The sequence below is a fragment of the Labeo rohita genome, chromosome 12 (genome assembly GCF_022985175.1).
Source record: "Labeo rohita strain BAU-BD-2019 chromosome 12, IGBB_LRoh.1.0, whole genome shotgun sequence".
In the NCBI taxonomy this organism is placed as follows: Eukaryota; Metazoa; Chordata; class Actinopteri; order Cypriniformes; family Cyprinidae; genus Labeo; species Labeo rohita.
Genome location: NC_066880.1, coordinates 29,405,598 through 29,424,845, shown reverse-complemented (window position 1 = coordinate 29,424,845; position 19,248 = coordinate 29,405,598). Strand labels below are relative to the sequence as shown.

General features: G+C 31.6%; 2 protein-coding genes across 3 annotated transcripts in view; both read right to left on the bottom strand.

Moving 5' to 3' along the window:
- The window catches only part of usp22 (ubiquitin specific peptidase 22), a 52,625-nt gene extending 49,553 nt beyond the window's left edge, over nt 1-3,072 (bottom strand). For both annotated transcript variants that reach the window (XM_051124088.1, XM_051124089.1), the window contains exon 1: nt 2,199-3,072. In XM_051124088.1, coding sequence (XP_050980045.1) covers nt 2,199-2,318 — 120 coding nt within the window. In that variant the 5' untranslated portion in view covers nt 2,319-3,072. The remainder of the gene's footprint in view (nt 1-2,198) is intronic.
- Nucleotides 3,073-7,096: 4,024 nt separating this feature from the next.
- cops3 (COP9 signalosome subunit 3) lies at nt 7,097-16,493 on the bottom strand. Its single transcript, XM_051124091.1, has 12 exons — nt 16,330-16,493; nt 15,746-15,875; nt 15,548-15,660; nt 15,408-15,457; nt 15,241-15,333; nt 14,130-14,309; nt 11,037-11,177; nt 10,771-10,944; nt 10,374-10,460; nt 10,142-10,255; nt 8,143-8,223; nt 7,097-8,049 (listed from the first exon to the last, which is right to left on the bottom strand). The coding sequence occupies exons 1-12, from the start codon at nt 16,382-16,384 to the stop codon at nt 7,996-7,998; spliced, it is 1,272 nt and encodes a 423-aa protein (XP_050980048.1). The 5' UTR covers nt 16,385-16,493; the 3' UTR covers nt 7,097-7,995.
- Between the last annotated feature and the right edge of the window lie 2,755 nt (nt 16,494-19,248).

Below are 19,248 nucleotides of genomic sequence, written 5' to 3'. Positions count from 1 at the left end.
TCAGCCACGTTGATATAAAAGCTTCTCGAGTCGATGCTGTTCGAAAAAACGGTTCTGGATTCAAATAAATCGGCGCCGATTCAGTGCAGTTTGAGACGAATCACTTCAACTGGTTCAAACAAATAATGAATCAATGATTCTTTAGGAATCAGCGGATCTTTGTGCAATCGTAGTTCCTGACATTGACGCCTAAACATCTTAGTTGAGTTTAAAACATCTTTGTTATAGAGTTATAAGTCATGAACCAATCTAACCAGCTATAATGTGATTTACAACATTACAGTCTTTGATTTGAAGCAAAAAAAAGGTTTAAAATTGCACAGAGACAAAGGTATAAGACTGTGAACTTGAATATGTGAATTGAAAACGACAGATAAATACTAAACTCATGATTTATGTTCACAGAAAGAGCATATTCTAACGTTTATTGCAAAATTTATGTACAAATATTATAAGTGCTTCATGGGAGTGGGTGGGCGTTAGAGTTCTTTGCTGCTATTTACTGTTTCTGTTCTCTGATTGGTGGAGATTTTCTGCAGAATCATGGGTAATGTAGTTTTTCCACTAGGGATTTCGGTGTTAAACACTATAATCTAAAAAATAAGTAGTTTGGTCTACAATAGTTTATAGGTAGTTGTTAAAAATCAGTTCCTCTGTGGAAACAAATAGGATTTTTACTTCTAGAACCGACTGTTGCACACTAAACAGAGTCATTATTGAAATTCTACATGTTCCTGGTTTGTTGAAGCCAATTCATTTCATAAAAAAGGGATTTAGCTGAGTGGTTTGTCAGCCACGTTGATATAAAAGCTTCTCGAGTCGATGCTGTTCGAAAAAATGGTTCTGGATTCAAATAAATCGTCGCCGATTCAGTGCGGTTTGTGACGAATCACTTCAACTGGTTCAAACAAATAATGAATCAATGATTCTTTAGGAATCAGCGGATCTTTGTGTAATCGTAGTTCCCGACATTGACGCCTAAACATCTTAGTTGAGTTTAAAACATCTTTGTTATAGAGTTATAAGTCATGAACCAAACTAACCAGCTATAATGTGATTTACAACATTACAGTCTTTGATTTGAAGCAAAAAAAAGGTTTAAAATTGCACAGAGACAAAGGTATGAGACTGTAACTTGAATATGTGAATTGAAAACGACAGATAAATATTAAACTACTGATTTATGTTCACAGAAAGAGCATATTCTAATGTTTTACAAATTATAAGTGCTTCATGGGAGTGGGGTGGGCGTTAGAGTTCTTTTGCTGCGATTTACTGTTTCTGTTCTCTGATTGGTGGAGATTTTCTGCAGAATCATGGGTAATGTAGTTTTTCCACTAGGGATTTCGCTGTTAAACACTATAATCTAAAAAATAAGTAGGTTGGTCTACAATAGTTTATAGGTAGTTGTTAAAAATCAGTTCCTCTGTGGAAACAAATAGGATTTTTACTTCTGGAACCCACTGTTGCACACTAAAAAGAGTCATTATTGAAATTCTACATGTTCCTGTTCTGTTGAAGCCAATTCATTTCATAAAAAAGTGGTTTGTCAGCCACGTTGATATAAAAGCCTCTCGAGTCGCTGCTGTTCGAAAAAACGGTTCTGGATTCAAATAAATCGTCGGCCGATTCAGTGCGGTTTGTGACGAATCATTTAAACCGGTTCGAACGATTCACTGAAATGATCCGACTCAAAAGAACGACTGCCTCACAGACTCCATCACGGATAAAACAGTGCACGTATTAAAATGGAGATGTTCAAGTAGTGAACATAACTTGTCAGCCGTGCTACACAACAGGCAAAATGCGTGATAACTGTGAAACTGAAACCTCTATTCGCGTGTTGGGCAATCAATGATTTTAGGCCTGGCAAGTGTCGGTGAGATCCAGGGAAAGTGTGGCACGAACGGCACGCACTCCAAACGAGCAACTAAAGTAAAAAAGCCCACAAGGCTAGCGGAATAGCATCCCCACGTCCAGCCCTATGAGAGCAATGCATGAGGAGTCTGCGCAGGCCAGCCAATGCATCCACTCGCGTGCACATAGGGATGGACGTGGATTCATATCCCTCGGTGAAAAGAAATCACGTTAGCCTGGCGAATTACACCTCCGTTTGCGTTTGAGACAGTAACGCGACTTGGCGTCGAGAATGATGGGCCGATGCATTGCACCACCGGGCTCTGATGTATTTTATTTACCTTGCGTTTCCTGGTTTCGGCAGAGCCACTCCACACAAAGCACTGGTATATGACCCGCAGATTCTGCTTCCAGTTGTCCACTTTGAAACCGTTCACATGGGAGCACCCGGCCGGACTCATGACAGAAACCACATTCGAGTTCCTCTGTATTTCAGCGATGAAATATGCTCAACTGAAGTCACGAGGAGAATTATCCACCAATTGTTCCGTTTTGCCAGGCAATGCAGCGAGCCACGACAGGGTCGAAGATGCGTGCCTTACACATGCGGGGAGCGTTTCTCAACACCCTCGCTGCACGAATAAGTCATCCTTGACGACAATTAAACACGCCGGCCTGTGGTAAAACTGAGCACACTTTGATATTGTATTTTCCAAGTCGGCTGTTTTAATGGACGGCAATGGAATTCAACTGAGCACCGTGGGCGACGCAATCCTTGCGATGTTAAATGCCCATTGGCGGATGCCGTGTAGCCCGCGCCTGCCATTGGCTGACGAGCGTGTCATTTCCATTAAACTCCCACCCGCTTTCGAGAACTCTGACAGCGGATTGGCTGGCGCGAACGCTTGTCTTTGTTCAAAGACTTGTACGCCGCACGGGCGCCTGTGATTGGCTGAGGTCGCGCCTCGCGTCGGTCCTTCTTTTCTTGTTGGTTATGTCATTCAAGTACAAAACACACGGTCCACATGCCTACCTGCATTCAAGTTGTGAAATTGGAAATCGGTGTTGTCATGAGTGTGAGATGCGCTATCGAAGTGGAGCGTCATGTATCTTAAGGAGAACTCTGCGTGCCGATTGTAAGTGTCGGTGGAAACGGAAGCAGAATACTTAATCAGGACTGGTGGATCATTGAACCATAAATGCTGTTGTTGTTTACACATAAGAGTGACATTTTTGCCTCTAAGAACCAAAAATAAAATGCAAATATAACCTATGTTTTGATTAAAGAAAATAAAGCCTGTTTGCAGTGAAATTTAACAAGGCAAACTTCAATTTTATGATCTAATTTAGTCTTTGGCACAATAGTATGAGGCATTCCTCCCTTTAAAACCTAACTAAGTAATATTACAATAAAGTAAATTAAAATGTAACAAGACAAACCTCAATTATATGATTTAATAGTGACAGAAATATAAAAAAAGTGACAAGAAAATATATATATATATATATATATAAAGCCTATTTTCCTCATTAAAAATAAAAAGTTTAATTTAAAATTAAACTTAATTTTGGGAGTGGCAGAGAAATATAAGACATTCCTCTCAAGAAACACCCCCAAATCATCAGTAAGTTATTTATAAATAATATATAAGTTCGTAAATTAAAATTTAACAAGACAAACCTCAGTTTTATGATCTTATTTAGTCTTTGGCACAATATTATGAGGTGTTCCTCTCTTTAAAACTTAACTAAGTAATATTACAATAAAGTAAATTAAAATGTAACAAGACAAACCTCAATTATATGATTTAATAGTGACAGAAATATATGATATTTGTCTCAAGAAACATCCCAGTATCTATAATGAATTGTTTATAACCTATATTACAAGAAAATAAACTGAAATTTAACAACACAAACCTCAATTTCATGATCTAATGTGATAGTGACACAGGAATCTACAATATTATAAAATTATAAATAATACTGCAAGAAAATTAAGCCTGTTTTCCTCAGCAAAATTGAAATTTAACAACACAACACTCAATTTTATGATCTAATTTAGTCTTTGGCACAATATTATGAGGTGTTCCTCTCTTTAAAACTTAACTAAGTAATATTACAATAAAGTAAATTAAAATGTAACAAGACAAACCTCAATTATATGATTTAATAGTGACAGAAATATAAAAAAGTGACAGAAATATATATATATATATATATATAAAGCCTATTTTCCTCATTAAAAATGTAAGTTTAATTTAAAATTAAACTTAATTTTGGGAGTGGCAGAGAAATATAAGACATTCCTCTCAAGAAACACCCCCAAATCATCAGTAAGTTATTTATAAATAATATATAAGTTCGTAAATTAAAATTTAACAAGACAAACCTCAGTTTTATGATCTTATTTAGTCTTTGGCACAATATTATGAGGCATTCCTCTCTTTAAAACTTAACTAAGTAATATTACAATAAAGTAAATTAAAATGTAACAAGACAAACCTCAATTATATGATTTAATAGTGACAGAAATATATGACATTTGTCTCAAGAAACATCCCAGTATCTATAATGAATTGTTTATAAGTTATATTACAAGGAAATAAATTGAAATATACAATATTATAAAATCAAGAAACTCCCTGATATGCCAATAAATTGTTTATGAATAATACTGCAAAAAAAAATAAATAAATAAATAAAATAAGCCTTTTTTCCTCATTAAACATTTAAGTTTAATTTAAAATGAAACTTAATTTTGGGAGTGGCAGAGAAATATAAGACATTCCTCTCAAGAAACACCCCAAAATCATCAGTAAGTTATTTATAAATAATATATAAGTTCGTAAATTAAAATGTAACAAGACAAACCTCAATTTTATGATCTTATTTAGTCTTTGGCACAATATTATGAGGTATTCCTTAAAAAAAAAAAATATATATATATATATATATATATATATATATATATATATATTGTTTATAAGCAATATTACAAGAAAGTTATTTGAATTTAACAAGACAGTATATGATCTAAATGTGAATTATCACAGAAATATCAGAAATTCTCCTTAAGAAACATCCTAATATCTATAATGAACTGTTTATAACCTATATTACAAGAAAATAAACTGAAATTTAACAACACAAACCTCAATTTCATGATCTAATGTGATAGTGACACAGGAATCTACAATATTATAAAATTATAAATAATACTGCAAGAAAATTAAGCCTGTTTTCCTCAGCAAAATTGAAATTTAACAACACAACACTCAATTTTATGATCTTATTGAATTGTGACGCAATAATATAAGGCATTCCTCTGTCTAAAAACTTAAATAAATTGTTTATAAGTAATATTACAAGAAAATAAACTGAAATTTAACAACATAAACATCAATATCATGATCTAATAGTGACAGAAATATCAGATATTCCTCTCATACATCCCAATATCTATAATGAATTGTTTATAACCTATATTACAAGAAAATAAACTGAAATTTAACAAGACAAACCTCAATTTTATGATCTAATTTAGTCTTTGGCACAATATTATGAGGCATTCCTCTCTTTAAAACTTAACTAAGTAATATTACAATAAAGTAAATTAAAATGTAACAAGACAAACTTCAATTATATGATTTAATAGTGACAGAAATATATGACATTTGTCTCAAGAATGAATTGTCTATAAGTTATATTACATGAAAATAAATTGAAATAGACAATATTATAAAATCAAGAAACTCCCGATATACCAATAAATTGTTTATGAATAATACTGAAAAAAAATTAAGCCTATTTTGCTCCTTAAAAATTTAAGTTTAATTTAAAATTAAACTTAATATTGGGAGTGGCAGAGAACATTCCTCTCGAGTTATTTATAAATAATATATAAGTTCATGAATTAAAATGTAACAAGACAAACCTCGATTTTATGATCTAATTCAGTAGTGACACACTAATATGAGGCATTCCTTTAAAAAAGTAAATTAATTGTTTATAAGCAATATTAAGAAATCTATTTGAATTTAACAAGACATTATATAATCTAAATGTGAAATAGCACAGAAATTCTTCTTAAGAAACATCCTAATATCTATAATGAACTGTTTATAACCTATATTACAAGAAAATAAACTGAAATTTAACAACACAAACTTCAATTTCATGATCTTATGTGATAGTGACACAGGAATCTACAATATTATAACATCACGAAACACCCCAATTTCATCAGTCAATTATTTATAAATAATACTGCAAGAAAATAAACTGAAATTTAACAACATAAACATCAATTTCATGATCTAATGTGATAGTGACACAGGAATCTACAATATTATAAAATCAAGAAACACCCCGATATCATCAATAAATTATTTATAAATAATACTCCAGTCAAATGAAGCCAATTTTCCTCAGTAAAATTGAATTTTAACAACACAACACTCAATTTTATGATGTTATTTCGGTAGTGACAGAGGAATATAAGACATTCCTCTCAAAAAACACCCCAAAATCATCATTAAATTGTTTATAAATAATATTACAACCCAGTTCGTTAAAATTTATCAAGGCAAAACGCAATTATATGATCTAATAGTGACAGAAATATAAGATATTCCTCTTAAATATCCCAATATCTAAAAAGAATTGTTAATAACCTATATTACAAGAAAATAAACTGAAATTTAATAATCTAATGTGATAGTGACACAGGAATATACAATATTATAAAACCAAAAAACACATTTCGAGATCATCAATAAATTATTTATAAATAATACTGCAAGAAAATGAAGCCTATTTTCCTCAGTAAAATTGAAATTAAACAACACAACACTCAATTTTATGATGTTATTTTGGTAGTGACAGAGGAATATAAGACATTCCTCTCAAAAAACACCCCAAAATCATCATTAAATTGTTTATAAATAATACTGTACTGTAATTTCCTCAGTAAAATTACAATTTAAGACAACCCTCAATTATATGATTTGATTTGGTAGTGACAGAGGAATATAAATCGTCAATAAATTGTTATAAATAAATAATATTACAAGTAAGTTTTCTAAGTCAAATTTTAATTTTATGATCTAATGTAGCAGTGACACAGGAATATTTAAAGACTTTATTCTCAAGAATCACCCCAATAGCTTTAATAAATTGTTTATAAATGAGACAACCCTCAATTTTATATGATTTGTTAGTGACACAGAAAAATGACAAATTAACTGCTTAGAAAAAATATTACAAGACAATTAATTTAAATTTAACAAGACAAACCTTAAATTCATCATGTAATTTGGTAGCTACACCCCAAAGTTAAACTGTTTCTAAATAATATTACAAGACCATATTCCCATAATTCTCTTTTAATTCAGGGGTTAAACAAGTTTTGTGGAATCCAGCCTCCAGTAGCCATAGTTTCTAAGTATTTGATGAGTAATCTATTTATGGCAAAGCCCAAAACATGAGAGACCTCTAGAGGACTGGAATAACAGCACAACGCCTTCATCACGAGCCACGTCGCCGCATCTGCTGAATCACCGCAGGAACGGCACTCAACGTTCAGCTTCGGGGCGAAGGAAACATTAGATCAACCGACGCATCATTCGGTTAGGTTGAAACCGTCTTTGGGTGAAAGAGTGTGAAATTAGAGAAGCTGTCAGTCTTTGAGCCGTCGAAAGATCACGTAAATGTCAATGCACTAAATGGAGACGACAAGCCCGAAGATACATTTTGCAGACGGCATAATATTCGGCCGATGCGTCTACCCGTTCAAATGATCTTAGGGTGGTTTGTTATCATTGTGGTGTTGCAATAAAGACAAGTATACAAATGCAATGTCCACAACTCTTTTGAACAAAGGAGTCCAGTATCTTTATTTGTATGACCATAAATGATGCAGTGGCATGTCAACCAAGCATTGATAAATAAACACTGACAAAAACAAGTTCTTGTTTAGGGTGCGCTGTGACAGAACAAAAAAAAAAAAGGTCATTCCACACAATTATGTTTTCCTCCGATATAGTCCATATTCAAACTGATTTTGCTCTCATGACGGTTTTCCAGCTTTGGGATGAGGAAGGGGACGTGGGCAAAGCAGCGATCCGCCCGACGGCCTCAAGAGTAGCTCGACGTCTTGCTGCCGACGTCATCCTCTTGCATTCCCATACTCTGAAACAGAGAACAGACGACCTGGTTATAAAAGCTTGTCCTTTATAAGTCTGTAATTGAACTGGTGATTCACGAGCTTGTTCGAACTAGTACCTTCTGCACAAACTGGGGGTTTACAGTGATTTCTTGATCCATGGACTTTAGTTTTTCATCCAATTCTATACACTTCAGCATCTGCATCAGGGTCAAAGACATAACAGTGAGATAAATCAGTGGATAAAGCTCAATAACCCTACAATAATGTATAAACGAGTCAGTATAGACTAGTAAAGGTCAGGTCCTTAAATGCTAACACTACATGACTGTCATTATACAATGCATTACAAATCAGTAGTGCATCAACATTATATTGCATTTCATCAAATCAGAAATGTTTTTCCTTTATCTTTTACATTTTTCATAAATCCTAAAACCTGCAGTACACCACAACTTTTCAATAATTTATATATATATTTTTTTTACTATTATACTATAAAATTGAAAAAAACTGGAAAATAAAATACAAAAATAGAAAATAAAAAGTTATTTTAAATGGTAGTATTTCACATGTGTTTGTACTGTATTTATAATACTGTTATAACAAATAGAACAAAAATTAGAAAAGTTATTTTAAATTGTAGTTTATTTCACAATATTACTGTTATGACTGTTTATATTGCTATTTTATGTTATAATAAAACAGAAAAAAGAAAACAGCTATTTTAAATTGTAATAATCTCACACAATATTATTGTATTTACAATATAAGAATTTCATTATAATAAAACAAACATGGAAAATAAAGTTAATATATATTTAAAAAAAAAAACTATAAATAGAAAAAATATGAAAACAGAAAAGTTATTTTAAATTAATAACATTTCACATGTTTTTACAGTATATACAATATAATACTATTATAACAAACAAACAAATGTTATTTTAAATTGCAATTTATTTCACAATTGTACTGTCATTACTGTATTTATATGACTATTTTTATGTTATAATAAAATAGAAAAAAGAAAACAGTTATTTTAAATTGTAATAATCTCACACAATATTACTGGTTTTACTATATTTACAATTTAGTATAATAATTTCATTCTATTATAATAAAACAAACATTGAAAATAAAGTTAATTAATATATAATATTTTTAAATGCTATAAAATAGAAATAAATAGAAAACAAATACAAGAAATAGAAAATAAAATACAAAAACAGAAACTAGGTTACTTTAAAACTGAAAAATATTTCACGTTTTTACTGTATATATAATATTCTTATAACAAATAAAACAAAAAATAGAAAACTTATTTTAAATTGTAATTTATTTCACAATATTACTGTCATTACTGTATTCATATTACTATTTTGTTATAAAATAGAAAACAGAAATTTTCAATTGTAATCTCACAGAATATTACTGTTTTTACAGTATTTACAATAATATAATTTCATTATAAATAATGAAACAAAAATAGAAAATAAAGTTACAATATACAATATTTTTTTTAAATACTATAAAATAGAAATAGAACAAATAAGAAATATAAAATAAGTTATTTTAAATTTTAATATTTCATGTTTTTACTGTATTTATAATATATTGTTATAACAAATAAAAATATTAAAGTTATTTTAAATAGTGATTTGTTTCACAATTTTACTGTTATTACTGTATTTATATTACTATGCTATGTTATAATAAAATAGAAAAAGAAAACGGTTATCTTAAATTGTAATAATCTAACACAATCCTGATTTTACAATAACATTTAATTTCATTGTATTATAATAATAAAACAAAAAATATATAAAAAGTTATCTAAAAATCTAATATTTTGAAATATTACCTTTTTATGGTATTTATATTATTTAATTATCTTCTGACTATTATTTGTTTAACATCATATAATGTAGTGAATTTTCTATGCATGTAATTAACATTTCTCTGAAGTGTCTTTGAAAAAATTATGAATAAGAAGATAAAAATAATGAGGCTGTGAATATATAATGCATGTTGTTCTCTGGTCTCTAATTTTAGACTTCATGGTCTTGTTCTCTTGTACATTAGCAGAAAACGAATCACTGTTTAATCATGACAAACCTCTTGGTCGATTTTGTGGAGCATCGCAGGGTTGTTGTATTTCTCTGGGTTGTCATGGAAACAGACCATGCCGTCTTTCTGGTTAATACTTGCATAAATCTCTCCATCCTCGATCTGAGAGACCAAAGAGGAAAGATTTGAGCACCGACCATCCTCAAATGTTGAATAAATATGAAACATCCAGTGATTTAGATATAAAATGCATCTGTATGTCCTGAGGCTGATTTCATACCATATGTAGGACGTATTTCTCGGCTTCTTGAGGACCGGAGAGCTGAACTCGACTTGCCATGTCTTGTAAGGATAATGTCAAGAACGTCTAGCAATCACAAGAACAGAGATTGCCATAGGTTTAGTCGAACTGAGATTACGGTTTCTGTTTAGTTGAACTCAAATTTACAAAAAACGAAAAAATAAGGGAAATTAGGGTTAATCTGGTATTTTTGTCGACAAAAATAGTTCAAATCAAAGTGACAGAAAAAAACAAGGTGATTCGTTACTGAACGAATCTGTGGTTTTTTAATGATTCAACGACTCATTTATAAATAAATCAAAAAACTAATCTCTTGACCAACTAACAATTCATTGCTGTAATACATGTAGAAGATGTCATATGCGTAAGCTCAGACCTTGGTTAGCCTCTGAATGTTTTTCTTGTAGAGCGAGGACAGGCATTGTTTGACCAGGCCGGTGTTGTTGTCTCGTGTAAACGTCTCGCTGTGTTTGTTGACCAGAGCGCGCAGCTCGGCGGGGTTGTTGGTGGCGTAGACCTGAGCCAGCTCGTGGTAAGCGTTACTGAGGGGCTTTACGTCACAAACACACACAGACAACACGATGAGCTTACGAGGTCTTTACAGTCAATCCGAAGCCACGGTGTCAAGGCGGAATGACTCACCTTGATGAATCGGCCCACGATCTGTGATGTGTATTTGGGGAGCTGCTGTACTTTGCCGTGAAGGATGAGAGACACCAGGATGTACTTCTTGTATGCTTCTAACATGATGTGACTGACTGCCATTGCTGGAGTGGTTATTGCCTGAAAACAGACAAAACGGAGGCTTATTTAATAGGAAATTTGACATGAGAATGGAAAATATTGTAGATGTTTACACATTTTTTAATACCATCAGTTGTAACTATCACATTCATTATACTGTGCTTTTTATTCGATCATTAGGTTTTCATGAAGACTTGAACAGCAGAAACAGAATTTTATTCATTTTGGTGAATCAGTTCATCTTACTGAATCCATTCTGATTCATTAGTGCCATCACTCAATGATATTTGATAAATTCAGATGTTTCTAACAATAATCAAATGTTTTAGTATGTATATAAATGATGTTTAATACCATGTATTTTGATGCATAAAACTCAAAATGGTTAAATATTTATGTTTTACTAGAGTTGTACTTCTTACATTAAACATTTTTCATAAAACATATACTGGATATATACAATATATTTGTAATGCCATTCAATAACTGTGAATATCACGATTGTAATGTGCTTTTTATTTGTTCATTAAGTCTTTAAGACTTAAATAGCAAAACAGCATTCATCTCAATGAATTAATTCTGATTTATTAGTGTCCTTCCTTAATGATATTTAATCAAATCAAATGTTTTTGATGTAATCAAATATTTTAGTATGTTGATGCATAAAACTCAAAACAATTAAATATTAATGTTTATTAAAACATGCCTAGATTATTTTTTGACTAGAATTTTACTTTTTGCATTAAACATTTTGATAGTAGTATATCAATTAAAAAACAAACAAACTTTGAAACCATTTCAGAACCAATACACAAATATCAGTATATATTACGTACCCAGAAATGTTAAGATAGACATAAAGACTTTATTAATGCTAAGAGTAGAACGGATGTTATTTTCTGGGAAATTACAATTACAATACAAGATGGAAACTATACTACATATTTACAATATATTTGTAATGCCATTTATTAATTGTTAATATCACAATGATTTTGATGTGGGTTTTTTTTTATATGGTCAAAAAGTTTTCATGAAGACTTCAACAGCAAAAATAGTATTTGATTTATTTTTTGTGAATCTGTTCATCTCAGTGAATCAATTCTGATTCATTAGTGCCATTAATTAATGTCAGTCAAATCAATGTTGTTGAGGTCAATAATCAAATGTTTAGTATGTGAGTAAATTTAGTTTAATACCATGTATTTTGATGCATACACTCAAAATGATTAAATATTCATATTAATTTAGTGAAAACATGCCTTTTCACTAGAGTTGTACTTCTTACATTAAACATTTTGTAATGCCATTCAATAATTGTGAATATCACGATTGTAATGTGCTTTTTATTTTTTATATTAAATCTCCTTTATGACTTTAACAGCCACACAGAATTTGATTCATTATTGTGAATCAGTTCATTTTAACGAATCAATTCTGATTTATTAGTGCCAGCACTTAATTTAATCAAATCAATAGGTTTTTAACTTAATCAAATGTTTTAGTATTTTGATGCATGAAACTCAAAATGATTAAATATTACTGCTCATTTAGTGAAAACATACCTAGATTTTTTTTTTTTTTTTTACTAAAATCAACATACGAAATAATCAATAACCAGTGTAATTCAAAATAATTCAAAACACTCATATTAATTCAAAACATTCACCTAAACCATTTCAGAACACAAATATCAGGATATGTTAAATATCAAAAAAGGTTAGGATAGACAGAACCACTTTCTTAATGTTAAGAGTAGAATGAATGCTCATTTACTGGGAAATTAGACATGAAGATGGAAAAACAATCTAGAAATTTACAATATATTTATTGATTACTATTATCAAAATAAGTAGAATTATAGTATAACTAGAATAATCTAGGGATGTTTTCACTAAATAAACAGTAAAATGTAATCATTTTGAGTTCCATGCATCAAAATACTAAAACATTTGATTAATTCAAAAACATTTGATTTAAATTAAATTAAATTAAGTGATGGCACTAATTAATCAGAATTGATTCACTGAGATGAACTGATTCACAATAATGAAATTCCGTTTTGCTGTTTATTTATTAATTGTGAATATCACAATGATTGTAATGTGCTTTTTATGTGATCATTAAGACTTAACAGCAAAAACAGAATCTAATTCATTTTTGTGAATCAGTTCATCTCAAGGAATCAATTCTGATTCATTCGTGCCATTAATTAATGATTATGTCCAATGTTTAGTATGTAGATAAATACTGTTTATTACTATGTATTCTGATGCATAAAACTTAAAATGATTAAATGACCATTTTTTATTTCATGAAAAACATGCCTAGATTATTTTAAGTAGACTGTCATTGTTTTTTTTTCCTGCTTTAAACATTCTGAATATACTAATCCATAATTTCTGTTTAGTAAAATTATTTTTAAAATAAAAAAATGAATAAACCAAAAAATATACATATAAATCAAAAATAGAGTTTTGAACAAATACTGAATATCGCCAAAAGGCCAGCATATAAAAAGTTTTTAGCTTTATTGTGTAGAAGATTTTCATTAATCTTGAATCAATATAAAACACAGAATTATGCCTGTGCATAAGAGGATATTATTCTACTATTATCATCTGACTGTGTGTATTGCTTAGAGCAAAGAGAACTATTTAAAGCTTGAAAAACACTCATGCCTGGAACAAACCTGTTCAGGAGCTAGAAATACATGACAGCTATTGATCAACCTTCAGGAATTATATATGGTAAAAAATACCTTGTCCAAAAATACAACAGTGCATATATGGAATGCTTCAGGATGTATATATGTGTGCTTGAGACGAAACTCTGGAGTGATGTTCGGACATTACTCGGCCTTTTGTTAACTTGTTAATAAAGGTCTATCTGACTTCAAAACGTCTTCAGAGCAATTTATTTTGAGCAAGGAAAATTCTACAACAATTGTCCAAGCAATACCAGAAGTAAAACTGTACAAAAAATAAATACCTGTTCGAAAAAATACAGCGCCCGTTCAAAGTTCTTCAGACCCGTGTAGATCATGCCTCCATAGTAGTAATAACATAGAAAGTGCTTTGCATCATACGCTCCGTTCTCCTTGCAAATATCCATCATGTCTAACTCCAGGAATGGGACTGCAGGTTTGAAGCACTTCGCTAATAGGCATAACTGTAAACACAGGACCGAATCATTACTTACACAATAAACATTAAACCATCAAGACCGTTTAACCCTCTGGCATTCATCACATCTGTGATCTTCTGTGGTTAAAAGACTTTTGGACTGTACTTTTCAATAATATTCATTCTTTATTACTTTGTAATTAGAGGGGATTTCCTGGTACTAAATAATACAGTTATTAGAAATTCAATCATATTATTTTCAATTTTCAATTGCTGTTAAGAAACTTGCAGTGAATGGGTGCCGTCAGAACAAAAACATCACAATAATCCACAAGTAATCCACACCACTCCAGTCCATCAGTTAACATCTTGTGAAAACAAAAGCTGAATGTTTGTAAGAAACAAATCCATCATTAAGGTGTTTTTAACTTCAAGCCTTGCTTTCGGCCAACATAACAACGCTTCCTCAAGTGAAAAGGTCCATCTCCTGTTGTCCCTCACATCAAAATCCAGCCACGTATTTGTTAGAGCTGTTTTGGCTTGTAAACAGTTCTTGATCTGTGCAGATTTCTCTCCTGATTCAGACCAGAATACTTTTTTTTTTTTTTTCACTGAAGGAAGTGTTATTATGGATTATAGACTCGTATTTTAGTTAAAAACATCTTAATGATGGATTTGTTTCTTAAAAACATGCAGCTTTTGGCATAATAAGATGTTAATTGATGGACTGGAGTGGTGTGGATTACTTGTGTATTATTGTAATGTTTTTATCAGCTGTTTGGAGTCTCATTTTGACAACACCCATTCACTGCAGAGGATGATAACAAGTGTGGTACATTTCTTCAAAATCTGATGAAGAAACAAGCATTTGTGGATGGCCCGGTGGCATTTTTTGGGTGAACTATTCCTTTAACTATCACCAAATAACATCCCACTGATTTTTCACAGCTCTTAAGCTGTTCTGCTTTCATACTCACTTGACACAGGTCTGCATGCACTGAGGTAAGCTGGTTTGTGTTCATCTGCATCTTGTCTATGGCCTGTTTAAGTATACTTATACCACGCAAAGGCTGTGAAGTAGAAAACTTAATGTCAGTTTTACCATTTAAATATAACAGCTTCAAAATGATCAAGAGACACTTGCCTGTTTTCTTTCTACAAGGGCGTTTGTCAACTGGTGGCACAGACCAGCAACTGTACAAAGAGTAAAAAACAAAACGTGTTAGCACAGATTAAACTATACTATGAAAATGTTGCCTTGATACCTCTGTAGTGTTTTCGTACATGTGTCTGTAGCGTATCGGATGTGCTCTCCGTTGCAGGTGCTGATGAAGAGTTGGACTTGGGAAAACAGGGTCTCAAAATCAGGGATGTTTGGCATGGAAAACTTCACAAACCTGCAACAGAGTTAAAAGACACCACTGTTTTTTAAAATAGACGTTAAAGGCTTATCCACTGTGAATCAACAAGTCACTGACTTACAAAACAGCTAAAACACCGAGGGAATGCTCTTGGATGTCCAACGCTCCAAGAACAGTGTCCAGATGAGAGAGATTCTTGGCCAGAAGCTCCCCGCTTTTATTGATCAGCTCACAAAGTTGAGTCATCTGACCTGAGAAACACATCATTATGAATGAAAACATGATTTCACACCAGTTTAAAGCAAATAAACAGGAAGTCAACGTCTCATGTTTGTTTTTTCGAGCGATGATAGCCTGTCCTTCTTATTGAAAACTGATTTACATGACTGAGAAACTCAAAACAACATTGTTATGATGGTCATTCATACCATATTTTATAAATGACTCAGCTAACATGACACGTTCAGTCACTTCACTGCTGTAAAAGCTAAACGGTTCAGACAGAATCTTTAACGTGTGATTATTCCGCAGCGTTTGATTTTTTATTTTCAGTTGGACGAACAGAATAAGATAAACAAATGCCATGTGTTACTGCCTGAAATATAAACAACTAGCATGCTATCGCGCTAACGGCTTTTAGCATTAAGCTAGTTAGCTCATGTATTCGTTAGCCCGAGCGTTCAAGAACCGTGTAAAAGACGCTACCTTGAGCTGAGAGTTGCCGCACATTATTCACGAACTGCTCCAGAGCCGAAGCCATTGTTTTGCGCTTTTAGGAGGATGTTTTTCATTCAAATGTCAGAAGCAGCTCTCCAGTACAGAAGGGACGGGCCCTCAGCCGCCAACGACATACAAATATCGCGAGGTTTGAGTGACAGCTCAGATTCCACGAGATCTCAGGCACGTGATCTTTCCTGAGATGCGTCTCTGAAAAGCAAATTATATATTTTTTTTTAAATTACGTTTTAATATTTCACTACACAAACGCATATCTATTATGTATTTAGAGGTCAACGTTTTATTTACGTCAGAAGATCACAGGATTTTGCATTTGAAATGGACATGTGTCTTTAAGAAATAAAAGGAACGTGTCAGTATGTCTTCCGGTGCAAAACAAAGATACTCTGAATGGAGAGATGATCATCTTCAAAGCTTCCGCGAAATCAGTACTTGGACATCTTAACAAATTTAAATTAAAAGTCATAATAATTGATTACATTATGGATTAGTATTTTATTTTTCATCATTTTAGAGAAAAAACAAATAAGCACGGCGATAGCTACAAATAACAATTTGTTTCACTTCGCTTACAGAATAAAGATAATATATAATTTGACCATGTATCCACGTTTTTCTTCAACGCGTGGGCGAGACTTCCGGTTCATTAGCCACTATTGGGAAATAATGAGAATAACAACGGTTTGTTTGTTTGTTTTTAATTATTATTATTATTATTATGCAGTCAACAATCACATTTACAACAATAAGAACAAAAAACAACAATGAGGGTCACACACAATAATCCGAAGCGTATTATATTAGCTTACAGGATTTACACCAAGAAAGAGTCTGGATTGCGATGGGGTTATTAGAATTTCTTATAGAATTCACATATACATCAAAATCTTTTCTAAAAATAAAAAGGGGGTTTTCTTTGACCATTTACATTTATGAATATAACATTTTGCAAGAAATAGCAAAAGATTAATAATACGTTTACAGTGAGAAGAGCCTATATTTAAGGAGTAACCAAAAAACACAATTTTTGGAGTTATACAAAAGTTTGGAAGTAAATACTTGTTAACAAAATTAGAAAAATCAACCCGAAATACTTTACAATAAACAGTCTCAAAATAAATGATTGATTGTTTCTTCAGACTTAAGACAAAAAGAGCAATTGGGGGAAATGCTATTATTAAATTTAGCAAGTTTGTAATTATGGACCATTTTAATAGAGACTTCAGCAACTTTATTAGACAAGAAGAATTTCTGTTGAAGAAGCCAAAACTCTTCCCATCCAATATCACTAAATATGTTATTCCAAAAGCTTACACAAGCAGGTAGAGAAATCTGAGATCTATTAATAATTGAACGAATATCTTTGTTTGACATGGTATTGAGAAGACTTTGGATAACAAATAAGTTAGTGTTATCAAAAATTGGAGAGACTAAAGAACCTTTAGGGCCACAGTTGACTAAAGGTATAATACAATCAGGAATTGCACCAAAAACAATGGCATATTCTCTTGGGGGGGACAGGAAAAGAAAACTCTTGCATAAATTGTTCATAAGTAAAAAGGACACAGTGATCGTCTAAAAGCTGACTAACTAAAAGTATATCTTTATTAAACCAGTTGTGAAAAAAAGAGATTTATTTTTATATCTAATATTTGTATTGTTCCAAATAAAATAACTGTGTGGAGAAAAGGTATAATTATATATAAGTGACCAACTTATTAAAGCTTGTTTATGAAAACAAGATAAAGTTAAAGGTATTTTAGAGATGTCAAAATGTAAAATGTAAACCTCCAACTGAATTAAATATATGATTTGGAATAAAATTCCAACAAGATGTGGGGTTGTTTAAAAATGTCTTTATCCATTTAACTTTAAACAAATCGTTAAGAGTGGAAAAATCCACTAACTCAAAACCCCCCATAGCCCGATCAGCTAGCATAATGCTTTTTTTAATTAAATGAGTTTTAGAATTCCAAACAAAATCAACTATAATTTTGTCTAGTGTTCTACAAATTTCCACAGAAACATCCAGTGCCATTGCAGGATAGATAACCCAAGATAATCCATCTGCTTTAGAAAGCAACATTCTACCTGTTATTGACAGATCACGCTGTAACCAAGAGTTTAATTTACGGCGGACAGAGAATATAAGAGGTTCAAAATTAAGCTTTGATCTCCTTTTCTGATCTTTACATATAATTATACCTAGATATTTAACTTCAGATTTGACTGGGATGTCACAAATGTTAACATCAGTAGCATCTTTTACAGATAAAAGTTCACATTTATGAATATTAAGACATAAGCCAGAAGCAGAGGAAAAAAAACTTACTCTTATCTAAAGCTAAAAAAACTTGATCTTTATTTTTTTAGAAAAAGAGCTGTCATCAGCCAGTTGGCTTATTAATACTGATTGATTTGCCACAGAGATACCTGAGAATAACAACGTGGGTAAACAGTAAAACTGTTTGCATTACGTACCACTGTACTCTTAATTAAGATAATACATTAAAATAACATGGTAAGACACTAATTTGCAATATGAAACAGCAAAACAAGCTACAAAAGGCTATGACCACGTGCTATATATTGTAAAAAGAAAAAAAACATATGTAAAATGTATTATTTGTAGTGTTACAAATAATAATCCATACTATATGCATCATAAAAAGATTTTCTAGGACTTCTTACAAGGCACTGAAATAAGCTTCCATTAAAGTTGGTTCCGGAAGTATTTTTTCCTATTCTTTTGCCCTTAGGGATGTCTGTCTAGCATTTATAAGCAGTGAACCAAACCAAGCAGCTACGAGGTGAATCACAACATTACAAACTTTGATTCGAACCAAACAAGTATTTGAAAATCAGACAAAAGACTGAAGACTGTAA